The 26,958-nt window shown below is 41.1% G+C and overlaps 1 protein-coding gene across 4 annotated transcripts; it reads left to right on the plus strand.

Moving 5' to 3' along the window:
* Positions 1-6,570: 6,570 nt before the first annotated feature.
* Positions 6,571-26,501, plus strand: ppp2r3b (protein phosphatase 2, regulatory subunit B'', beta). Of its 4 annotated transcripts, XM_030080201.1 has the most exons (15): positions 6,571-6,681; positions 7,183-7,584; positions 16,674-16,859; positions 17,249-17,352; positions 18,028-18,130; positions 19,526-19,600; positions 19,785-19,871; positions 20,268-20,424; positions 21,104-21,152; positions 21,311-21,400; positions 21,515-21,690; positions 23,650-23,768; positions 24,414-24,520; positions 25,134-25,175; positions 25,693-25,825. In XM_030080201.1, exons 2-14 carry the CDS (start codon positions 7,231-7,233, stop codon positions 25,150-25,152), a joined length of 1,626 nt encoding a protein of 541 aa, XP_029936061.1. In that variant the 5' UTR covers positions 6,571-6,681; positions 7,183-7,230; the 3' UTR covers positions 25,153-25,175; positions 25,693-25,825. The 4 variants fall into 4 exon arrangements, with proteins under 4 accessions (XP_029936061.1, XP_029936059.1, XP_029936060.1 ...); XM_030080199.1 differs by lacking the exon at positions 25,134-25,175 and having other exon boundaries at positions 25,693-26,501; XM_030080200.1 differs by lacking the exons at positions 6,571-6,681; positions 25,134-25,175 and adding an exon at positions 6,699-6,892 and having other exon boundaries at positions 25,693-26,501.
* Positions 26,502-26,958: the final 457 nt, after the last annotated feature.

A 26,958-nucleotide genomic window follows, 5' to 3' on the forward strand; every position in this document is an offset into this window, starting at 1 on the left:
AAATTAATAGATGAAACACATTTTTCTAAATGGCTTGCTCGTTTTTTTTAGGTGACCAATTTAAGTGCAATTTCCTTAATTCAAGAAGTTATTTAGAAAGTGATGTAATGCTTGTTCCTTTTTATCTTGAAAGCAAAGGCAGCATGTAGTCTAGGGCTTCTCAGTGCAGCTAATATGGCACAACGAAATGAAAGGCTTCAAAAGAGCTTTTCCACTTGGAGCTGATGTAGTGCTGTGGCCGACCTCCAAATATGATTAGACTGCAGTAAACACAACAATAGAAAACAATAAACAACTGGTAATTGGTGTGATCTTCTGTTCCAACAAAATCTCTCTTGATTTGCTATGAATTATGAGCATTAATGTTTCTGCTCACCATGGCCTTCTGAGGATATCAAAAAGCCCCCGCTCCGTCTTGATGGGCCTGTCTCATTAAAGGAGAAATGGAAGCCTATGTGGGAAACTGATGTACACTCAGCTGACTAACTGCCATGAACTCACTTCCAATTCATGCTTGCTGTGTGCTTGATGTAAGGTGAGCATGCTGTAATAGACTTATGTGAGTGAGTCTTGTTTTTGCATACATGTGCTCTATGTGTGTGTGCAGGCATTAGGATATATTAAAGTGTTTGAGAGGTAGAGTGAGAGGGAGATTTGCCGTTGTGGAGCATTCCAGGTGAAGTGTGCCCTCTACAGGCAGTAGTTTTATATTCCAAATTCATGTATTACAGCAATAGTTTGAAAAAAAAAATGTGTGAATGTTGCACAGTGTGTCAATATTTAGGTTAAGACTAACCATGAAACAACATATTACATGCCAGGAATAAATGGTGCATGAATTTCTCATATATCCGACATCACTGTGAGGAGAGGAGCAGCTCTTTCTCACATCCAGGTTTTCTTGCTCAGCTCTCCATCTCCACTACATGCTACCTCTTTCATTAATATGTGATGAGAGAGAAAATCTCCAAAGACCTCAATAGGCAGAGGCATTGTTTCGCTTTTAAAGTCATCTCGGATGGAAGGAGCAAACTTCAGAGAGCTAGTGATGTGTCTAATGAAAGAAGTCTCCTCCTCTGCGGCTCCATTTCGCACAGTGTATTAGGAATCTAAATGTTGACTGAAGACGGTTTGATTCTCCGTCTGTGATTTTCTTAAGGAATAAAAACAGTGTAGCGTGTTTACCGTGTAGCCATGAAAGAGCTATGAGAAGGCTCATCACTACCCGATGCCATTTTGGGAGGCGGAAAGTAAGGTTCATTGTTTCATACTACAGTTTAGTTGAAAGCCATATCAAACAAGAAAATGTTTAAGACCAAGATCAAAGTAATTCATGGTCAAAAATATAGCTAGACCAGCAACATTCTTGTAAAATTGATACTTTTTGCTAGCAGGTATTTCAACAATGCCCGGCTATTATTGGAAATCAGAGACAGAGAAGAAAAATATCCTCAAAAATATCCTTCGTCTTAAGTCTTTAGTTAGGAGCAGTGGTGTGCACAGACTCTGAGAGGGTCACGAGAAAAAAACTAAAAAAAAAAAAAACATTTCTGGGCCATCCTGGTGGCTCAGGTGTGTACCATCTCACTGTGACGACCTCGGTTCAAATCAGTCCGTGACCTCTGCTGCACACCATCCTCATCATCTCCCTTCACTTGGATCTCTCTAATAAACACAAATATGATACAAATCTTTTTACAAGTGCTAGTGGATGTCTGAGAATTATTTAAATCTGCATTTAAAAACTTTTATTTAAATTGGGTTTTGTAAAAAAAAAAAAAAAAAAAAGGCATATGTACACGCTTAGAAAAGAGAATAGAATAACATTTGTGCACTCTCACTGAGATTACTATGTAATTCAATTTAGAAATTACACAAATAAAACAAAGCAAAATATGAAACTAAACCAGTCAATTAAGAATTCAATCCATACAAACATTTTTGTATTATGTCACTTGGCTTAAGCAAAATATCCAGTATTAGAATTTATTATAATAAAATGTCCACATTGAACTACAAATTGAACTGTGCTACCAATTTGAGTTAATGAACAACTTGTTTAGGCCTGAAGAATTTCCAGTAAAAATGTAATAGTCTGCTGACAAATCAGGAAGAATTTTGGGAATCACTTTGAGAAAGTTTGGAATGATCTTTCAAAAATATCGCCAATATTCAGACCAAAAGTAATCAAACGCTTCATGCTGTGAAAATCAGATATGACAAATTAAAGTAGGCCCGAGTTTAAAATTTTGTTTCCAGGGCCCTACTAGTTGAATCTCAGTGCAGTTTCACCGCTGTCACTGTTTTAGATTATTTTTTTTATCTGGAAGACCTCAACATTTCATCTGTACGTACCAGATAAGATAAAGAAGCAATGTATTATGATTTTATGGAGAAGATGAAAACAACCAGATGCCCATAAATGCTCACAGCTGACAAGTATAAGTTCTTGAAAATAGGTAAGGCATGTGAAACTGTCAGTGTAAACATTAAGCCCAATTTGCTGTGCTGCCCCTTTTACATGCAATCTTAAAAATCATAATATCTGTATTCGCTGATGGCGACTGCACTGATTTTACTGGGCAACACTGATACAATGTTATGGCGTAACATTTTATTGTTTTTAAAGTTTAACTGGTATGATTAGTGATGAGAACCTCGCTGCATGGTGTTGCCAGGGTTGAATATTTTGCATATAATTGAAATTCTGTCGTATAAATGCCCCTCAGACTGGTTATACGGCCTTTTTAAAATAGTTTGTCAGGTGATCACAGGTGCTAATGGATCTTTAGATGTTCTATCTTTGTGTTTCAATGAAAAAAGGATAAAACGGGCAGAGGTAATAGCCACACCATATATCACTATATATAAGAAGCAGCATCTGTAACAGTTCATATAACAGTTCATATAACAGTATGTAAAAGGTGGTTTTATAGGGAGAGCTTGAAACAGTCAGAGGAATCTACACAAACACTACAGTATGTTTGCTAATAACTGATCTCTACTGCCAATCTATACCATTTTCTTTTTAAACACCAATCATCTTCAACTTACCGTCCTACTCTCTGTATATTCAAGTAGACAGATAGGAAGCCAAAGCCAGACCATGACGAAGTGCCAATGCCAAATAAACCACAATTCAAAATAAATTCTAAAATGATGTAACCTTTTTTCCACCACAGTAAATGTCGAATTATTCTGTTTATTTTCAAGCTCTTTGCTGCATGCATATTTAAGTGCATTTGCATGACAGTAGCAGCATCTCCACCATTTGTCTGTGTGTGTGTGTGTGTGTGTGTGTGTGTGTGTGTGTGTGCGCGTGTGTGTGTGTGTGTGTGTGTGTGTGTGTGTGTGTGTTTGTGTGTGTTTTTGTGAACCTGGGGGGAAACTGATACACTTCAAACTATTTTTTAAATATTCAGAACATATACAAGGAATACTTTTATCTGGATATCAAACTTTGCAATAATCTAACGGGAAAAAAAAGTTGTGTCCATACTTACATAACCTGGCACAACCTTAAAATCAACCATAACCTATTGCCTATTCTACTGTGCATAGACTATGATGCAGTCGAAATAACTCTCCACACTGCATAGAAGCAACACAACACTTTCAACTTTACTCACTCTCCTTATTAGAGCAGATTGCTTATCGCCTACTTCACAGAAAGCCCATACAGCATAGCTGACAGCAGTAAGGGAGAGCTGCACATATGAACTCCTCACTAACACTTTCCTACGCTAACCAGCTGTCCCCCTGTGGTTTCAGCCTCGGCCAAACCTTTGAAATGTCCTTCAAGGCGTGAAAAAACAACATGCACACAGCTTTGGGTAAAATCCTATTTGTACACTGTAATTACACTTTGAAAAGTTGCAAAGTTTAAAGTTTCAAGACCTTCACTTTTTCTCTTCTCATTTCTTATATTGATTAGGGTCTAAAATACATGTAAGGCTCGCTGTTTCAAAGAACAAAGAGGTTTCTGGTTACGTTTTGCGCCTCTGAAAACTTTGAATGTTTCAGATTTTACTTACTGCTGTTATCAAGGGAAGCAATCAGGAGGATTCAGTCGATAATTTTCACAACGGCAACAGCCTGCGTCAATTTACTCTTAACAAAAAGGCTACAGGCACTTTGTGTATGTGTGTGTGTGCATGCGTGTGTGAGTAATCAAGGGTGATGGGTGTCCTTTATGCCTGAAAATACAAAGAAATGCAAACCATCAATGAAGCACATGCCAACTAATTTACAACAAATCATCATTTAATTGTGGCAAAGGCTTCATCACAAATCAACATTTTCGATCTCCGCTTTGAAGTGATCGCTCAAATGTGCCCCCAGCACCCTCCCTCGTGTTATACCTCAGTAATTATGCTCAGATAAAATAATATACAAATAATAACAAATAATTGCACAATAAATTTTAAAATCTTTCATAAAAGCTCTATAAAATGGGAACAATGGAGAGGTGTCTACCATTTTGAAGAGTATTATTCTCAACATGCATCTGTTTTTTTTCACTATATTAATGCCTGGGCCGATAATTTAGTTTGTAGCCCCAAAGTCAAGCCAACACCAAATTGTTAAGATGGCTGTATAATCAATATAATTGCTCAACAACGTTGCACTAACAGACAAATAATTATGTTATTGTTTTTGGTTGCAATGCTGGAGTACATGAAAACAATTCAAAGTGAAACTGTTGTATAATTTATGACTGAGCATGTGATCGTAAAAACCTGCTCCACTAATAGCAGAGCCAGTTGTTACATGTTTAGCACTGAATTGCAAGCTGAGATGCAGTCATGGTATTAGCACAAACAGCGTGTGCTTCCTCAGCTTTTAAAGAAATGCATTGAAAATTATGTATTGGTGGTGTAAGCTTGTCTTTGCCGTGCACTATAGGCCTGGTACGATGTGCGGCTGCAACCCCCGATGTGCAGAGAGAGAAAGTTCCTTCCAGCAGAAACGAACTACTCTTGTGTCAAATATGGTGCCCATTATTTGAACTGACCTTTCATGGTGATGCTGTCAGTGCTGGAGATGCAGTGAGGGAGCCACGATGTCTGGGCCCACTCCTCCCTACAGTAATCAATAAGACTGTCCAGCTCCATACTCACCAGCCGAGTCCAGCTGCCTCTACGCAGGAGGAGAAAGGGTAAGCAGAGAGGAAAGAAAAACTTGAATCAGGCACAGATGTATCATTGTTATTCATGCAAAGAGAAGCAGGATCAATTTCATAAGGGGCTAAATTGAACACACAGCACTACTTTCCTGGAAATGAGTACTTCAATGAAGAGCAAGTCAAATATGGATTAAGGTGGCATAACAAACCATCGCTAACAAAGGAATGTGGATGACAGTTACAGGTGTGAGGAATTCACATGAATATAATTATGGAGCGAGAGAGAGAGAGAGAGAGAGAGAGAGAGAGAATATAATATATATAAACATATAATACATACATATTATAGGCATTTATATATTTGATATACATACTAAATTCTTGTCCTACATGTTGGCATATTTGTGATCACATGCAACACCACACACATCATAACTACATACATTGTAATCACTAGTTTTATTTTTTTTACATGCTGTACATGCTGTGATTGTCTGAACATGAAATATTTTCTTATTTGATATATGTACTGATCTCTTGTCCTGCATGTTTGCATTCCTGCATTGCTGCCCTGTCTATTGTAATCATTAGTTTTCTGCTGTTGTTGTTGTTGATGTTGTCGTTTTTGTTTTGTTTGTGTTTTGTTTGTTTTTATACTTGTACATGCCGTGATTCTGAATATGAATATATACTGATTTCTTGGCCTCTAAGTGATTTTTTGAATTTAAATTTGAGAGAGATAGAGAGAAACAGAGAGAGGCAGAGAGAGAGAGGGAGAGAGAGAGAGAGAGCATAATACAGTGTGTGTGTATATATATATATATATATATAATACAGGTATTTATGTATTTGGTATCTGTACTGATAAGTATATATCTCAATATGTACTGTTTCTTGTCATGGATGTGCATGTTTGCATTTTTGTAATTACATGCAGCATCACTTTCATTGTAACTACATACATTGTAATCATAGGTAGATTTTTTTTACACCTGCACCTGCTGAGATTCTGGATATTACCATGTACTGATTGCTTTATCTATATGTGATGTCTGCAGAGAGAGAGAGAGAGAGAGAGAGAGAGAGAGAGAGAGAGAGAGAGAGAAAGTCTCTCTCTGTGTGTGTGTCTGTGTGTGTGCTTGTATATGCTGTAAAAATACATAAACATGCATTCTGCGCCCTCAGGACAGCGTTTACGGACTTGTAATTAGTCTGAAAACTCAACACCATGGTCTGGAGCCTGACATGGAGACAATGAACGCGAGAGCACACCTCACCTTACGTATCCGTGTTATCTGAGAACATGAATATTTTTTCTGGACAGCAACAACATCAGCTTATTGAGGCGGACATGCTGTTTACAGGTGAGTGGCGAACCAACTTTCTCCCTCAGAGGAATTCTTCTTGCCTAAAGTCTCGCGTTAGCAGCGCTTCCTGGTTACCAAGGGAACGAGAACTAGAAAAGTTGCGCTTGTCTGTTTTTGCCTTTGCCCGGGGAATTGAGCACAACAAGAGACAAGCTACATAGCTAACCGTCCTACCTTTTTAATTCACAGGTGATTGAACTGTCTCGTTAATCAAAGATTTTTGTAGTTATTTCCATTTGCTCGTCGTTGCCATTTACTCAGTCCGGGGTTAATTTGCTAACGTTAGCCTGCTAAAGCTATCTTGCCTCAGTTATCGTTAGCGCCAAAGCAAACTGTTGTTGATACGTTACAAGCTATGTTGTCTCGACCTACACTTTGAAAAAAATTTCGGTGAATTGAAGTAAGTTCATTCAAAGTGTATGCATTGTTTGTTTCTATACAGTGGTTATAGTGACGGTAATGGAGCAACATAACGTTACAACAAGCTACAAGGGACGTTAGTTTCTGCCCAACCAACTATCCAGTTCATAAAGACTAAAGTTAACGTAGTTGTCTGTTGCATTAGGGTTACATAGCCCCAGCTTAACTTAGTCACTGGCTGTACTCTGGATGTATTTCTCAGGATCCGTGTATTAGTGTCTAAACAAGTTAAACTGACCCGTGTGGATGTATTTTTCTTTCTCTACACAGATGCTTTGGTCAGAGTAACGTTAGCCAGCAGGTGATACAGCCCACAAAATGCCTTCACCTCAAGTCCTCCAGCCGGTGCTTAAGATGAAGGTGGACGAGCTCTTCCTCAATTGGTTGAGTGAGCCCACCACACAGTCAGTCCTCAAAGATTACCTGGATTTAATCAAGAGTGGCCAAAGCATTGATTTGGAGTGTGTGGACAACAAGGACAAGAGGTCATTGACCTTCAATGATAACAACAATGTGGCATCCCAGAGGAACCTGGCAGAGAGGAAGCCTGCTCCACTCAGTACTCCCTCCAGCCCCCCATCCAGCCACACACTGCCCTCTGGGAGTAGCAGTAACGTCAGGGTAACAGGACCTAATGGCAGAGTTCTGCGGAGGTCTGTCAGCACAAAAAAGGTAAAACTGCTTGGATCATCACCTGTTGAAGAAGTGTGACAGCATGATGTAACAGCATTTAAATTATCAGAATCCGCTGGCAACTTGCATGCAATCTGTTGGCCATTATTTCCGAGCTTGTTATCTTATCCAAACTGTTATGAAAGAGCTTCACAGGTTTAAACAAGATTTCAGAGAGCTTATGCCATAGGGCTTTCACCTAAGCTTATACTCAATAACAACACCAGCAAGGTGTGTCTCAGTTTCTGCCTGCTGGGAGTCACCTGAAGTAGCTTTGACTAAAGGGTGTGTGGCAAAATCACTCGGTCTCAGCATGCACTTTCTCTGTCTGGCACAGACAAATATATCAAACAATCTGTGCAGCTTCAGCACAGAGATAGAATCAATATATTGTCACCTTGAAATGGACTTGTTTACTTTTTGTTGTTGCAATGGAATTTGTTTTGAAAAAACACTTTCCTAATCTGCCAGCCTGGCTGCCACACATGGGTGTAATGGCCTGCTCAACCACTCCTGCTAATATTTCCAGTCAAGCATTTCAGGTAAAGTAGTCTTAGTTACTGAATTCATAATTGGTCTTTTTGTTTAACTGATTTATCCGGTTCACCTTGGTTGTTTTATAGATTACAAACACACTTTCAAACCAGTTTAATCTTTAGTATCATTTAGGATTTTTATTTTCTCAGTCTTGCCACAAGAGGCTGCTGAGTCGTCTGTAGTACGCAGAAGCAGTGATGGGCTGTCCACTCATCATAAGCACTATCATAATGGCCTAGATGCAGCCGCCATGTCTGTAAGCATATGTAGTAACTATTAAGCAAATTCTTTCCAAATGTTCAGGCCTCACCCATGAATTAGTGTGGCATGAGAGGTGGGAGTATCTGAATCTAGGCTATCCCTGGCATTCTAATAACTCCCCCTAGTCTGTGTGGATGGTCTGGCCTTGCAAGGCCAAGCATACTCTGTTTGGGTTCTCCAGAGGTCAATACCATTTTACTGGATACTGCCACAATTATGGAATTGATCAGGTACTAAAAAAACAGTTTACTTGCTCTATATATTTTGTGTATATGCCTGTGTGGGATATAAGCCTGGTCTAGTGGTCAACAACAAGAGTGTATATGATGACAGCAAGATAGCCGGACAGCTGGTGGCATGTGCTGTCAGACACTCCACCATATATGTTGTTGACATGTTGAGGGGAGACAAGTGAAGGTACTCATCTGGCCTTCTCTTCTCTACAAGAACAAAACACCACAGCTGGAGAACTAAAGTTAGATTTGACAATATAGACAAGATACTAACTTTAGATTGTTAGACATGCTTGTCAGTGTAGTACAGTATCCAACTTTACAACACACTTTCTCATTAACATGGATTTTTTGCATAAGAATCCACTAAGTACTAGCGCTTTTTGGACGACACACAAACATAAATCCTAAATAGTCTCAATCATTTTATTGCCTAACTGAAAATGCTGTGGAAAAAGCCAGACCAGTTCTGTCAAGAATTTCTGTGGAATGGTTCATCACTCAAATAGCTTGACCACAAAAGTAAGAACAGAGTAGGAGACCAGCATTGTAACAACATCACTCAGGCTCCATCTTGGTGAATTTCAGATAACTGTCTTTCTCATGAGAGACATCTGTTGGCAATGAATCTCTCCCACGAGCTCCTTTTCTCCCTGCCTCTCTGTTCAAAATGGGCTCTCATGGTAAAAATGGTAAGAGCTTTGACAGATGTGAGCAAGCTTTTTGAGTTTCACATCCAAAACATTACTCTCAGCTCTCTGCTGACCTTCAGCCCCCTGCACTCCCCACCCCACTTAATATGGAGTAACTGTTGGACAGTTTGTGTATTCTTTCTGTGACGTGTTGTAGCATGTGCCCACACTGTGTCATTCCATATTAAAGGGATTGTGATCTGGTATAAAGCAATGCTTCTATTTAAAGACAGCCAAATGAATTCCTGCATACAAATGCATTCTTCAAAGGATTAGTAAAAAATTCAATTAATGTCATGCTGATGCTGCCCGGAACAGCTGGTCCAGCTTTGACACCAGACACCGATATAGATAGCCTTGTTTCCCCCATGTTGGCATTAGATACCAAGAACTGAGCCAGTGAGATGAGGTGTGGCAGCACATTCATCCCCTGTGTAATTCACTGTAAAACTACTCCTATCAAATGCTGGTCATTGTCAGAATAGATGGCGGTTGATCATTCACTCACACCATGTCCATATCGGTGTAGCTATCACTTCTGCTATGTGGAGCAACACCTATGAGTTATGACTGGAACAGGTCACACATATATAAACAGTAGTTTGTAGCTATAGGCCAGTAGAAATTAGTTTTGTCAGGAGGTTGCTGGTTTTTTCTTTTGTCCTTGTGTCCTCTGTGGACTGGAAATCCCAGGCTATTTCTCAAGGTGTCTTTTTATAACACACTTGGTTGGGCTCAGCAACCTTTAAGCTATTTGAAGAAGGGGTCAGGGGTCATATTATCAGTTGCCTGACCTATCAGAGAGACTGAAGTGCTAAACTGTTTCCCACAACGGCTTTTTATTAGTAAGCTGCGGTCACTTAGGAGTGGAAAGTGAACAATTGAAAAGCTCTGGCTTTGAGCTGAGGGCCAATCATTATATGGATGTGTCAGTATTATCAACTGATCTAGGTCCTGGTATACAAGGGCTAGATATTTTAGTTCAAGTACATGTGGAGTTATTATTATTATCATAATTATTTTTACATTTATTGTACACTAGGCCGTTTGAGAGGAACAACTCTGAAAGAGTGTGTTTTTATAATTTTGTCTGAAAATTTTGTCTTTAGACACATGACTAATTGTCTGACCCAGTTATTGGGAACAGGATTAGCCTTGATTTGCCTGCTGTTTGGGTCCTACTTTTAGCATGAGTCCACTGTGACTTTTAAGCTTCATTGCACTCAACATTTATACGGTAACACCTAGGCTACATTTTCTAACCTGCTATGGAATTATATTTTATTTTTTATAAACACAAGGTTGTTGAACTGCACCTTTAGCTTATCTGTCGCACATATTGTGTGTGACTGACCCTTTGCTCCACTTCATGCTGTGTAGATTGTATAGGTCTTTCAGCAAACCTCCACGATAACTGTGTCAGCCTCTGCTACTGCATTATCACTCTTATGCAAGCCAGCTGATCTGCTCACATCATGTTCTGCTTGTTGGCCCTTCCCTAAGCCCACCGTGTTGTCAGTGAAGTGGGCCCTATTTTTGGCCCAGGTTCACATTTATCCCAAATCCCTGTCTCAGACATCAGATTGGGGAGGATCGAGCTGGAGCTCTCTGGATTTCACTTTTCTTTTTTCTTTTTTTTTTTAACCAGTGCACAATGGCACCAGTGTGTCTCTGTGTAGAGATGCATCTCTTTGGTTCCATCATGTTTGTAATGCCAGCAGGGCTCAATAGTTGTGAAATGCTGTGTATGCTTGTATTGACAGTTTGGGGAAAGCCCTGAGGGGCAACTGTGATTAGGTTTGCCCCACCCTTCTGTAATATATGTCTCTACTGTAGTTGCCTATCCGCCCTGCATGTTTGGTGCAATAACATTGACTTCTGAGTTTGTAGCAGCTGGAGGGAAATACTACCTCAGTTCCCTGTGCTCTGTGACCTGGGCTTTCTGTGAATAGCCAATTGACTGCTAGAAATTATGACATCTAGACATGCCACTCGTCACTAAGACCAGACAGTCCATTTCATCATCTTATCTGTTATGTAATGAACTGAACATGGCTGGACACGTCTGGGCACAAGTCAGATTTTGGAGTTTTCTGATTAGACATATTGCTGGGTCAGCCTCGAATCTGTTGGATTTCTGTCTGTTACAGTGACCCATTATGGCGTGGTCAGTGTTGCTTAGCAGCCTGTCTGTGGGCTCTGATTGATAGTTGCCTCTGAGGGTGCTGTTGTTTGGACAGCCTGCCAACAGTGGCCCTAGGCTGAATTGGTGAGTGGTGATGCTCGCTGGAGCTTGTCCATTCTAGTTTTCCTAAGGGCACATGCTTCATACCATCCTGTAGTAAGCTTCCATTCAGAACCAGTGTGTGTGTGTGTGTGTGTGTGTGTGTGTGTGTGTGTGTTTGTTTGTGCGCGTGTGCGTGTGCTTGTGCGTGTGTGTGTGTGTGTGTGTGTGTCACTGTTGGCTGGCCTCTTGGAGACTGAATTCTCACTGTCCACATTGCAGCTCATACCATGTGTGGTTGTATTTTAAACCACCACGGGGCTGTTGTCACATATGTAAACCAACAGATCATTATCCTCACCATGTTATGATACCTGTGTTTATGGAGCAAACTGTGCACTGACAGTTTCATGTGATCGACCAGGTTTTGTTTTAGCCACAGTGCTTTCTTTTTCCTATTTGGTGTGAATTGACAAGCGTCAACAAAAGGCAGCCGGCATGGAAAGCCGTCACACAAACTGCTTATCAAACATGTGCAGTGTCCAATGTGGGGAATAACAGGAAATGGGTTTGAGCTGAATCCAGTGGAAGAATGTGGACTTTGTGATCCTGTCATCTAAAAATACTTATCATTTGGGTCCAGGTGTGCTTTCAACTATTCTGTATATTGCTGCACTCACGCAACACGCAAATATAGGTTTACATATAGCCTACATTGTGCACCTACTTTTTTTTAAATGCAATGCTAATGCACACATCTCTATAACTTGTCTCCTTAATTAGATATGTTTGTAGAACAACAATAGGTGTTCAAGCGCAGGGCTTTCCCTGTGCGAAGTCAGCCCAGCCCTCCTCCCTGCAAAGGCAACCCCAGTGCCGTTAGATCAGCACATTTATGGAGAATTGATGTAATTGCTGTCAGTCCAGGACAGGAGCGGTGGGAAGCGGATGTTTATGTGAGGACTAAAGATACACCCCTGTTTCTCCAGATCTGGTTTCTTGGGTTGCCCAAACAGTGTTTGCTGGTGCTTTTAATAGGCGCCGACTGGTTCGGCCATCATTCTTTGAATTTGACACTTCCCCCCATTACGGCAACTTGGGCCCATCAACTATAATAAGACGTGGAATGGCTGGCAGCCCAAGCCTGCGAAGAGAAGGCAAAACAAAGGAAGACCACCGCCAGATGGGACGCAGAATGTATGGGATGTTTAAAGTAGGCCTTTTAGGTGGGTGCTCATCATGTAATTTGCCCTACACTACTGTCAGCTCCGTTTTATCCATCAGGAAAACTACACAGGTTCATTCCTTTAATTGCCCATGTCTTATAAATTTGATTTTGTCTGCTCTTTGTCCTAGTGATTTATACTCTGTTTGGCAGATTAAATAAAGTAACAGGGCAGTTTTCGTTAAACTCAGCCTCTTCTAGGCTTTAATGCTGGATTGACATAAAGAATGTGAGTTTGAATTTTTGCCAGTAACAGCTGGATGTACTGGCCGAGGCACTGGTATCCACCTTGCAGGCCTCAGAGCAGAAGCAAGGTTTTCTCTGAACTTTTAGCTATTAGCTAATGTGGGAGCTATTCAGTGGGCAAGCTAGTGAACATGACCAATGTGTCATCTTGCCATTTAGCTGCATCCCTTTCAGTGGGATCTGCGGCTGCTGCAAGCCACAACAACAGGTCTGTCTCTTTACATAACCTTCTATGAGCACTGAGGAATGCAAACTGGAAAGGGCAGATCCACTACACACACCCCTCCCATCTCATGCGTACACTCACTGACTCCCGCGCACACACACTCCGTCACTCCTTATCTCTCCAGTAGCTTTGAAGCTAGGGCTCCCTGACCCCACACTGTGTGTGTGCATGCTATGTAGAGACTGGGACAGATCAGCAAGCAAGCTGAGATTGTGCGGCCAGATCTGGACTGGGAGAGAGAGTCACAGTAGCAGCTGCTCCCCTGCATTAAGAGGCTCTCATTCTGACACAGGACAAGCACAGGGACACAGACACAGAGGACTTCTGCTGCTGCCACTGCCTTCTGCTCACAGAACTGACTTGTGTGATTTGCACAACCGGGAGGATATTACCGGACTGAGTGGTGTGTATGTGTGGGTGTGTGTCTGTTGGTGTGCCCCCTTCTGTCTGGCACAAGGATGAGGATGAAGGAACTGTCTCTGCGTCAGGACCCTGACCTGAGGAAGGAATTGGCCCTGCTGGCACGCGGCTGTGACTTTGTCCTGCCCTCCCGATTCAAGAAGAGGCTCAGAGCCTTCCAACAAGGACAGGCATGTGTTTGTATCTGAGTCTACCACCACACAGGCTTTTCTGGTCTGTCTGCCAATGGGCAGGTCCATGAATGTGGACAGGTATTCATGGGTTTCTAACTAATGACTCTTAATTGAAAAGACTTAGGTTAGGCTGGTTATAATGGTAAATAGGTAATGGTAAATATAGCCGATTACAATGCAGTATAGATCTTTTTGTTTTACAGGCCACTGCTGGATTATTACAGTTGTAGTTACAGTATGTTTCTTTTGCCAGTTACTCATTATGAAATGGAACTATGGGTACTGTAGTAGTTGAAGCCAGTTATGCTGTAGTCTGTAGTCCTAACTGATCTGCAACACACAGCACACATCAGCAGGTACATCATTTTCTCTTCTGTTGACAAGATAAGGAAGTTTAATCAAGGAGCTAACACACTGTGTGCAAAGCCTTAAAAACCTACATTGTGTAATATTCAATATCACCTCATGTAGGAAGATTACTGCTGTGGTCATGTTTTTGTTTTGGGTTCTCTTCATTCATTTACACGAGATGAAGTGTGTCTCAGGTCTAGGATGAAGTTTGCCCTTGGCAGCTATCTTGTGCTCTACTGCTTTAGTGTCCCTGGTCGGGCTGCACTGTTGTGAATGTGCAGAATATCAAGGGGCTTAGTGGTTGTGCTTAGGAGCTCTACTAGCGGTTAGCATGAAGAGAGAGAGAGGGGGACAGTGCATGCAGGGCAGCCGGAGATGTTTATGTCCTTTTATAGCCATGGCTGACACCCGCACACATAGGACAGAGGAGAGCAAAGGATCAGCAGCATTTATCACTCAGCATGTTTCACTGAGCTGAATCCCACTGACAGAATACAACAAAACAGTTACAAACAGGCAACACTGACACTATACAATGGCCCCTCCAGTTGAAGAACGAGAACATGGATCGATGGAAACCCTTCTATGTTTAGCTCTGTGGTATTACAATCTGGGATGGTGCTGTTGCATTCTTCATTTGGGGATTCAGATGCTGTTGCAGACCTGATTTGTGTGTTTATCAGATCTAACCATAGGCGCTAACGAGGCTATGTGTTGTTTGTGCAAGACCATAACAAATATGGAGTATTTTTATCTCTTAGCAGAGGACTGGGTGGGTGTGTTTATGTGCTTTTTAAAGGCCACAGAGAATGATCCAGTGGACAAATTCTTGAGTCATGTAAATAGTCTTTGGGAGTGAGGTAATGAGCAAAACAAGAACAATGTATCCGCTATCCAAAATGTTTTTAGCCCTGGCTTACATGTGCGCCATCTCAGCACACATTTAGATACAAATGCATTTTGGCTTTGTGTGTGTGGATAAGAAAACCTCTTCTCTGACGTAAAACTAATAGGTTCATATGTTGCTACAGTTGTAGACCTTGGCTGAGATGGAGTGCAGATTGGACTATTGAATATGATATCTTAACAGTATGTTTGCTATGCTCAGTAGGTCTTTGTAAATCATATTGGTATGAAATCAAATTGATCATGACATGTAGGTCTGGGCCTAATGTTATTGCATGATGTCACTGTTGTTAGACTTTAAAGGAGAGATTGGTTTCCACTGTCTACTTACAGAGCTTAATAGCACACTACCCAGAGCCCCTGCAGAGAAAGCTGTCATTTTGGGTCCAAGGTGGAAGCAGTTTTAGGGACAAGCTCTGACATACTGGGGGGTTTTAAGTTACTAAGGACTGCAGCACTTTGGAATGACATTCACAGGAATTAGCTGGGATTGAGCTGGACAGATAGAGGGAGCAGTGAGAAATTGAGCTTAACTTTTCAGCAGTGGTTCACAGACAGCAGACCCCTAATCCCTACTGTACCCCCTGCATACAGTCCCAACCTAACACACAAAGAGCACATGTGTGCCTCAGTTCTATCTGCAGAGCTGTCATTAGCAACTGCTGTTTGCCTGTAATCAGGCCCGCTGTTGAACCCAGTCACGGTGGCTCCGCTTGTTTTATCTGCTTCTCCGTCTCACACTCTCTCTTTTCTCTCTGAGGCATGCATGTTTTCTCTCTTCATAGACATTGAGAAATTGTGCTTATCTAACCATTTGTTTCAAGTTGTATTGCTGTATTACACACACACATGCATGCGCACACACAGACATACACATATTTCTACTCCTGGGTCAGAGGCTAAAAACATCATTATTATCTGTGGCCACACGCACAAGTTTCACCAGACCTATTATTCGATCAGGGATTTATCTGTCTCTACTCACCATTCTAGATATTTCTGCTCAAGTTAAAGAGAGTATTGTGTTGAGTGTATATATTCTGGGCCACAGCACAGGTACACTTATGATTGTTATTGTGTATATGCCTATAGCCTATGTATTCACATGTGGTTTATATTCATTATATTACAGAAATATATCAGTAAGGAATTACACAGATTATATATTTTTTTAGACTTTGTCATTCCAAATGATGCTCTCAGCCCTATCCAGTGATATTTTATTCTGTATTTCCCTCACATTCCTGACTCTTACTGACACAGGTTTAACAAATAATACCATTAGTCACAAACAGTTCTCTCATAATTTTCAGCACTTGGCCAAAATTATTGTCAGTGGTCCAACATATGCCAGTGCCTGTTGATACATCTTAATTGAAATCTAACACAGCTGAATGGATAATGGTCAGAGATGAAAAGGAATGACTTGCTGAGCAATCATAACTCTTTCCTATAATGGGCCGGGGGGAGCTCAGAGTGTTTACTAGAGTTCGCCAAGGTGAGCCTTAGCACCCACTGGAGTGCTTGAGTGTGAAGTGTTAGCATATGCTAGCATCGGTAGCTAACAGAGTTTATTTCTGTCCTGTGTGTTTCAGGCCCAGGTGAAGACGGAGGAACCCGTCACCACAGCGCTGAGTGAAAGCATTCCAAAGTTTTACTTCCCGCGGGGTCGGCCCAAAGCCAACCTCAACATCGACAGCCTCATTTCCAAGATTGAGAAAATATTTTCCCAATTCCCCAGTGAAAGAGCCACCATTGAGGACATGGGGCAAGTTGCCAAGGTGAGAATGTGATTTGTAGTGTGGAGGCTCCGCTGCCACCCAGCTAATTATTTTCATTAGCGCTATTTAGCCCCCAACTTGCCAAATGTTTGCTGCCTTTAAACCCCATGGAAAATATTATCTCTGTCTCCCTGAGGAATGTGAGCAATGGCTCGAGGGGAACCTGACTGTAGAGAGAAATGACAGCTAGATTTCCTAAGGGAAGTCTTTGAGTGAAGCAACACTGTGACTTTCAACACAGTGTTATGTGTCATTGTGCTGCTCTTTGTTGTATTGAGAGAGTATATTTATATTAGGAACTTTAAGATTTTTATTTGTTTATTTTTTTCCCTCTCCCTCCATCTTCTTCACTCACACACATCACTCTTTCTCATTCCTTGTCTCCACAGGCCTGTGAGTGCCCTCTCTACTGGAAAGTTCCATTGTTCTGCTCTGCTGGAGGCGACAGGACCGGCTTCGTGTCCGTTCACAAGTTCGTGGCCATGTGGAGAAAGTAAGACAATAGCTCCTCTCATCCTCAGTGAACTAAGGGGACACTCACTCATGCCCAACTGGCCCATACAGTCTACTCTAAACAATGATGACTTCTCGCTGAGGATGAGATAGTGAATACAGCTATCTTCTGTTATAGCTTTTCCCTATTCATTTACAACAAAAACAGATATCACCAATCACAAAAGTAAACATTTACAAGGGAATAGTTGACATGCATATACATGAATGAAAAAGTCTATTCTCTGTCTTTCTGTGTGAAATTTAAAAGAATACCACAGGGCCCTTGTAATGGGGGGGTGGGGGGTGGGGGGGGGTGCTCTTGGCTGCATGTTGAATGCTGTTGTATGCAACAGGCATGCTGTAGTATTAATGTGTGAGCCTCCAGAGAACTGGACTGCCCTAGCCTTTGACATGAGCTCATGACTGAGCCGTTCTTAGACGAGAGGCCACAACAGACTCTTGCATTATTTCACCATCGCTGCTGTAACAGTCGAGGCTTATAATCACCTCAGCAGCAATTCAGAATCCTAATTTCAGAATGTATTACCTGCACAAGCACTTTTGAGGGAAGTGACTTCAGACTTGTGTTATTGAATGTGGACGGATAGAAGAAAGTAAAATAGAGAAAGAGGGAGTAACCTTGCAGCCATCTGTTCTCTCTTTTCCTCTCCAGAACTCTGCAGACCTGTCACGATGACGCTTCTAAATTTGTGCACCTCTTGGCCAAGCCTGGCTGTAATTACCTGGAACAAGAGGACTTTATTCCATTCCTGCAGGTACAGGCTGTAGCACACCCAGGGAGAGGGCTGGGCTTGGCAACACAGAATGGCAAAACTGCGTTGGCCTGGGTGGTGGGAACTGGAGTTAATTTTTAGATTGCCCTGCTGAGGTAGTGGACCTTTCATGTGGTGGAGGACTAATTCACGAATTGGTACTGTGAGCCAGTAGTACCGGGGGAGGGGTATTCTAAAGGGCTAGAATAAGACTTCACTGGTGCAGTACTCAGCCGCAGCAAAAATTAATTAGGACAAGACTGAAATGGGTTTTATACGGAGTATACACATTTGATCAGCCAAATCGCAAATTATCCCACCTTCATCACAGATTCATCACCTTGTTTCATCAGGACAGCCAAACTGACTGTTTGTTCAGTCCTATCATGTAGATTTGCTGTGCTGGCTGTTCGTATTTTCATTCTGTCTGGCAAGCTGTTGGTGCGCCACATTGGTATACCACCCGCCCTACACCTGATTCATTTTCATGCTGGCAGGAGCGGCTGGGCTGAGCCGGACACCCGTTAGCATACTGGCAGAGATGCCTTCTGGCACACGCTGTTTAATTTGTATTGTGCCGTTCGGCGAATCGCCTTTGACTGTTGTGATGAATGAAAGGTGGATTGCAGTGGAGTAGATTTGACTGTCCCCGCCTGTTTCTTCTGGCCTGTGATTTATGTGTTTTTCTATGATTTAATTTCTCACAGGAAGAGTCAAAGAGGCACAACGGCCACTCCGAAATAAGGCCTTTTAATTTCATTGCCGCCTCCGCATTTATGTCAACATTTCATTCGCCCTAGCAGAAAAGGAGGGGTAGAATAAAGAAAAGGTGTGAGGGCGTTTCATGGCAAGGATATATCCACAGTTCATTTGAGATGCAGCACAACCTATCAAAGACCCTGTGACTTAATGACATAAGGAGAGGAGAACAGGCTTGGAGCTGTCACCACAGCCCTCCCTTTCTCTAGCCTCTCTGCCAACTCACAAAGGGTTAAGATCATCCTAGAACCTGTTGACCCAGTGTTTTTATACTTCAAACAAAACAATTAAATTTGATGGCCTCTCTCAACAAGGCCCGCAGCTCTCTCTTCACAAAGCTGAATTTATAAAGCATATGGCATGATGAATTGATCGAGATAGACACTGACAACTTCTGATGTTTGAAAAGGAGTATGCATTCCCTGCCTACTCACAATTTTATGTGCACTTTCTAGCAAAGACGACAGACAGATGTGGTTTGTTCACTCTTCTCTGAAAAGAATAGCAGAAAGTAACTGAACATATGTACTGGTTAGTGGGCACTGTATGTCGTTGTCCAATTTTTTTTTCATGTGTTATGGAAATGAGACAGACGTGCAGCAGAGACAAAGTGGGCTTACTCTTCTTTGTGTTCCTCAGGATGTGGTGAACTCTCACGCAGGCCTGGCCTTTCTAAAGGAGGCATCGGATTTTCACTCACGTTACATAACCACGGTGAGAAACCTGCAGCTACATGAAGACAAAAGGACTGCATCATAACACAAATGATACAATGCCAGAACATGTGGTATAATTACAATTGGTGAACAAATTGCTGAGCAGCCTTTCATCTGCACTACACTGACAACATTTTGCTCTTGCGTTATTTGGCAACACATTGTTTGGGTGTCATTGTCAGGTGATTCAGAGGATATTCTACACAGTGAACCGATCATGGACTGGCAGAATTACATGCTCGGAGCTCAGGAAAAGCAACTTTCTTCAGGTGGGACACATCTCTAAAAACCTCTGCAGGCAAATCTCACTTTTTTTTCTACAGTCCAGTTTCCACTTGCCACTTTTGTTTGTGCTGTGTTTTCAATAAACAGATTCGATTTGGTGTTTAACAGTAGATGTCTCTGAATTTTACCTTTTTTCTCATTTTTGCTTTTTCCTTTCACTGAAAAGTATTTCTTGCGTATTCTCCTTGTGCATATGGCTCTCGTAGAAAGATTACTATTTTCAGTTTGTGTATCTCACTTGGGCATATTACTCTCTTAAGAAGAGATTTTTTTTTTTTTTTTTGTATTTAAATAAAACTGTTAGTCACAATGAGGAAAAAAATATATATATGCGGTGTTGCTGAAAAGTTTCATTGTGACTTTCTCTCTCGCTGTCCCAGAATGTGGCCTTGCTGGAGCAGGAAGACGACGTGAACCAGCTGACAGAATTCTTCTCCTATGAACATTTCTATGTCATCTACTGCAAGTTCTGGGAGCTTGACACTGACCATGACCTCTACATAGACCAGAGGGACCTGGCACGGCACAATGACCAAGGTACACATGTTCACTTCACTATAATCAAGACGAACGCACCACACTTGCATCAAACCACATTAGCAAATATTTTGCAGCATTTGTTGTAACCTGCATGGCATACTTGATGGGTGGGATTATCAGAACAATTCACATTAGCCATCAGTCACAGAGTTACACACCAAATGAACTTTCGTGTAACTCTCTCGGCTCTTTGGATTGCCTTACGTGGCAAACCACATTCTGGGACCTGAAACTACCAATAGAAAGTATTTAAGAAAGCTGTTTGACCCAGGTCAAGCTCTCACCAAGAAACATACTCAGGGAAAAGATTTGCCTTCGACGCTTCCTCCCCCACACACTCCACACCACATGTTCTTGGTTGATGGTCTATGAGTGAGGCAGGGGAAATGAGACACAAGATCAATAAGAGAGCAGAATATATACTCCAGTCGAATGACGCCATGTCTGAACAATTACTACCACTGTACAGTTAAAATGATGACCAGAAGATTTATGGTACTGTCAAGATAAGAAAAAAAGACCTGCACTTTCCAATGATCTGGATTTACAGGCTGTGAAAATGAATTGAATGTGTTGTGAAGGAGTTGTACATTAACCCAGAGAGCTGTTGTCTGATAGAAAAATAGTATTCAAGAGTGTATACATAAATAATCTCTCTGTGCTTTATGTGTTCCAGCCATCTCCCATAAAATGATAGAAAGAATATTCTCAGGAACAGTAACAAGGTAAGTGAAAAATGGCTTTGAGTTTAAAGGATACACAAGTTCTTTTGATGTTCCAGTTGTAAGTAATGAACAAGATTTATAAAAAGCAACCCGCTGCATGTTATACTGTTATGTCTCAGTGCCAGTTTTAAATATGACTGTGCGGTTTATTCCATCAGGGACAGACGGGTGTACAAGGAGGGGCGGCTCAGTTATGCTGATTTTGTGTGGTTCCTCATTTCTGAAGAGGACAAGAAGACTGACACCAGGTATCTCATCACACAGCTACACCAATGCCTTTCATCTTGTGATTACCCGCGGCCTTTACCTCTTTGAATTAATTGACACTGACATCCCTCCCACTAACGTCTCTAAACTCTCAGTATAGAGTACTGGTTCCGCTGTATGGACTTGGACGGGGACGGGGTGCTCAGTATGTATGAGCTGGAATATTTCTACGAGGAGCAGTGTCAGAAGCTGGAGACCATGGCTATCGAGCCCCTGCCTTTCGAGGACTGCCTCTGCCAAATGCTCGACCTTGTCAAGCCAGAGATCGAAGGTCAGACCCTCTGTACATGCACACGCACCCTCAGACGCACACACACCACGCGGTCAGACACATTGAGCTTTTTCCATGTACATGTTCAGGCCAGGGCAGTCCATGTCATTGATCATCAGCTGAGGGAACAGTTATAGATGAGAGGTTGATTGATCTAGACTGCCTGCTGCCAGCTGTTAGTGTCATCTACACTGTCAACAATTCCTCTTCAGCATTTAGGCTTCAGCAGTATGTTGTTCAGGAACCACTCGCCCACAGGGAGCATGTGCACGTCAAGTATGGATAGCCACAGTAAGAATGTGACCCTTACAGGAATTGGTGGCATACTATACCACCACAGCTACAACATGTAACATGAGATGTGACCACTTCTTCACTGGGTATTTTAGGCTGACGTTTTCTTCTAACGTTTGTGCTGCCTACAGACTGTTCAGCTGTTAGAATCTTAACAGACTGGAAGTGGAAAGCATCTCCCATCAAATGACAGAAAGATTTTAGTCTGTTGTACAGGCACATACACTGAAAGACCTGCTCAATATGGGGATCTTGCATTTAATTACTGCATAATACACAGATCTGATGATAATTTGATGGGGTGTACCGAAAGATCCCCACAACACAAACTAAACAAACTGGTGGAGTGCTCACATTAGCCTAAAGAGTGCCAAGAGGCAAGCCGCTTTCAACGTACGCACATTTCACAAGTAGTAGTATTTGACACCAAGACACATTTGATCTAATTAATCATGTCTTTATACTCTGATGCCAAGCCAGCTGCAAGATATTTTAGACAACAAGAAATTAATAGTATTAATAGTAATAGTAATAATGCAACTTTTTTTCCTTCAATTGAAAACCAACATTTAAGCCATTTTATCATTCAGAAATCCGGAGAAAGTCATGCACGCTTTTATCTCATGTTTAGACTGTTGTAACTCGCTTTATTCTGGTATCAGTCAAAACTTTCATTCCCTGTCTTCAGTTCACTCAAAATGCATCAGTCAAAACAAAACAAAAAATTATTTTAAAAAATTATATCACTGCAATTTTGGCATTTTTTTACCGGTTGCCTGTTGGGTTTTAAATTTAATTTGTTATACTTATTTTTTTTATTTTTTTACTTTATTTTGTTTTAAGCACAGCTATGTCAGAGCCCAAATTGTGTCAGAGATCACGAATCCCCTTTGCACCAGTGTGCAACCCTCAGTTCCCTGTCTTTATTTTAGTGTTTTTACTTGTATTTTTAACCTTTTATCCTTTTACTTTGTGGTACCCTTTTGTTTTTTTTTTTGTTTTGTTTTGTTGTTTTTTTTTGTTGTTGGATTTGCTTTAATTTATGGCATCAGTTTGGTGTTTATTTCTATTTTATTGTTAAAGCACTCTGTGGTGTAAAAAAAAAAATGTTAAAAAAGAAGAACTGGGCCATACATTGTCATACATTAGTAGCATTAGTATTGTCATTTTTATTACCACAAGAAAATACAATACCAAATGTGGACAGACATCAACTGGCCCTTTTTTTAAACTTATTTTCCCTCTCTAAAGCTCAACATGATTTGGCTGTCGGCTATGGTCTGTGAGAGATTTGTGTTTTTGTCCATCTCGCACTACAGCAGTTCATCCAGATTTGTCCAGATTTGAGTCTTGCAAATTGCGTTTGAAACACTGTGTTTCCAACCAGTCTGCAGCGTGATCAGAAGACAAGAGACTGAGCCCTTAACCCATCTCTCAGTAAAAAATAAGCTATGCTGACTGTCAGCGCCAACACCCCCACATCTGCTGAGTTAGCCAAGTTTCAGCCCAACCTTGAAAGGCAGGCGGGCTGGCCAAACTGAGCTAAAAATCATGGGAGATCCTTGTATCAGTTCAGTAAAACCTGACTTAAAACAGCTGTGGTGGGGTTAGTTTGGGTTTGGGAAAAGTGTGAAAAGTGCTGAAGTGCATTTTTATCCTCTCCAGGTAAGATCACTCTGCGGGACCTGAAGAGGTGCAAGATGTCCCACATCTTCTTTGACACATTCTTCAACATCGAGAAGTATCTGGACCACGAGCAGAAGGACCCCTTCTCTGTATTAAGGGTATTGTTATATTATATTATATTGTATGAAAGGATGTCACGCTTGGGACAATATTCAGATTAGTGGACAAACAATACGGGTATTTTTCAATGGCCGATAGCAATATTTAGAGAGCTAGGCACTGCATCTGATAAAATACAACATTTTAATAATAATGACAAATGAGATACAAAATAGCTGAACTTAAATGAACACTTATTTAACATTAATATTATTGTCTGTTTAGTTACTGTTTGCTTAAGTAGATCTGCACTGTCTGAAATGCATTTACTTTACATTTTTAAAAAAAATATGTCAAATAAATGCATTTTCACAGGTTATCAAAAAACTAAACTTTGTAAAAAAAAAAAAAAATAATAATAATAATAATAATAAAAATTCTCAAAAATCAATAAAATTTTAGTGTTAGTGTTAACAACAGTATTTTTCATAATATAAGGGTAAGCACTGACATTGTTCCACAGCACTCACACTAACAAGCTGCCTGCAGACATGTCTGCACACATTTTTTGTTAATCGACCTTGTGAGCGCAGATATCATACAATGCCGATTGTTTAAAAATACCATATATCTACATACTTATAATTCAGACTTTTCCTGTGCAACAGCACATCAGTCATTTATTTATTTTTTTCTTCTTTTAGGAGACAGAGGCAGAGGGCCAGGAGCTCTCTGACTGGGAGAGGTATGCTTCAGAGGAATATGACATCCTCGTGGCTGAGGAGGCTGCCAATGATCAGTGCAACGAAGTGTAAGGCTGACTTTGCTTGAGCAGTGTGTGATTGAAACCACAATGATCATTCTGATTGTTTTAGTAGCTTCTGTGATCACAGCTATTAATCATGGTTATCAGTCTCTAATTTGAGGAATAAAAGGATTTCACTTGACTTTTGTCATCTTCAATCAGCATCTTGAGTATTTCCAGCTATAGACAACCCTCTAAACATCATTAAATCTTTCATTATTGCTGATGGACCACTGCTGCATTATTTATTAATCATAGAAGCTTAAATTGTAATCTAAAATTGCATATGATTTATTATGTAGCTCTAATTAGCTCTCTATTTCATTGTCAATAACCCAACACTAGACCTTCAGTTTGTGAAGAATTTGATGGATTATTACAAAGTTCAAGTACACAATGATGAAAACATGCTATTTTTGAAGCAGGTGTAAAGTCGCCTAATGGTGAAGTCAGTTCTTAATAAAGACAATATACTATTTAACTGGGGATTGTTGTAAATGTACATAGGTAGTTAACACAGTTTGCTGGGTCCTATTACTGAGACTTGGGTTTATGTGCAGCTTAGAGGGATTCAGTGGTAGATGAGGCTGTTGACAGGTATGTTGTGTGGCGGTTTTAGGAACACCACTGACTTCTAAAGACAGGCCGCCAGCCAGGGCAGGTAAGAAACTCAGGGCATCAGCAGGGCCTAAGCCTTCTCCCCCTCCCTCTCTCCAGGCTTGTCAAATCCTAAACCCACTCCTTCTCTACCCACACCCCACCAATCTGAACATATTGGTAACAGCAGAAAGCTGTTTTGTAGGCAGGGACGGTATCCTGTGCAGATGGGTCTCTTTAGGAGCAGGGAGTCTGTTTTTGAACCAGATGGAAAAGATCTTATCCCTCTGCTTCTCCAAAACACCACCACTGCACCATCTCTGTCCATCCTTTTGTGTGCCGACCTTATGTCTTGTGTTGGCCCCACTTGTTCAATTCTCTGATGAAACTTTCCTCTGTCTTGACATGGTGTTCCTTGAGTAATGCCTACTCTGGTGAATGTGTTTAAATGACACTGACATATTTTATCGTCATGTTTTCTATCAGCCACATTTGTTTTAGAATCTGTGTTTTATTGTCAAAAGATACTAAACACAACCATGTGATACGATATTGATCTATTCTTCTGTGTTTCTGTGCAGGTATGATAACCCTCTGAGCCCCTTAGGGCAACACATTTCCAGCGAGCTGGATCTGAGGACAAAGAGACACTTCTTTGAGATCCCCACTCCACACTGCAACCTGGACCTGGATGATTATGAGTATGAGGATGACTTTGAATGACCCCCTTGACCTTGTAACTTCAAACGTCACAAACCTGCTAAGCACCGGGCAGCACTCCAAGGGACGGAGGACAGACAGCGTTAGCAGCTGAAGCGCACCAAGTCAGAGACACACAGGTTCAGGCCCGGCCCATCGTACGCGACAAGACACACAAACAGGAAGTGAATGCTAAACTAAAGGACAAATGGTCTTTACACTGCTGAATACACAGACACATTATCAGACATCTGACCATGCATGACACTGTGAACAAGAGGAGGGCACACAAGGAACGGGACAAGAAGTAGAAAGTAGACAGGGCAGGCCCGGAAGGTAATTTCCCCAACGGATGCTTTAGTGTTTTCACTTTTCACAGCCTCACAAACCAGTTCACCCTTTAGATTCTTTTGCACTGGCCTCACATTTTTACCCCAAAAAGTTCAGTGTTTTGCAGCTGTAATGTTTGGGAAGGTTGCTGCATCTGAATACCAGTAACAAGCGACTGCAGGAGGCTCTGAGTTCCCACTGGTGTTAACCACAGTCATGTCACGCACTTAACGGGAGCTCACTGAGGCGTGCATGAATTACCAAACAAACCAGTTTCAATTGGTGCACGTTTTGAACTAATTCACATTTTAGGATATTGGCTAATCTTACATTCCAGAGATGAAAACTGAACACTCTCTGTCAGACTGTAAATGCTGTCATGGTTTGTTGGAGGGAGCGCTGGAGGTTACTGTAAATGCCAAACAAGCCACAGATGGGCCTACTGTATAACACACAAGCACACAGTCAAGACGGCCACACAGTATATGTTGTACAAGAATGTGTTCATTTATAAGCTTCATTTGCTGTAAAATGTCAACTTCTGTGTGAGAGGGGTTTATATAAATTATTAGATATATTTATAAATAGGTGTAAATATTTGTGCTTGCTGTGTTGTAAATGATTTGGCCAAATGTTTCAGACAAATTATGTCTTTGTGTTTGTTTGTTTTTTTTTTGTTTGTTTGTTTGTTTTATCTACAAAAGTACTTAATTTGAAAGTGCTTTGATACAGGAGAATAAAGTTATTGCCTCAGTTAATAAAAGAATGAAGAAAAAACACTTTACAGTTTCATTTTGATGGAAACAATCTATAAAGAG

Source organism: Myripristis murdjan, chromosome 21, assembly GCF_902150065.1.
Source record: "Myripristis murdjan chromosome 21, fMyrMur1.1, whole genome shotgun sequence".
In the NCBI taxonomy this organism is placed as follows: Eukaryota; Metazoa; Chordata; class Actinopteri; order Holocentriformes; family Holocentridae; genus Myripristis; species Myripristis murdjan.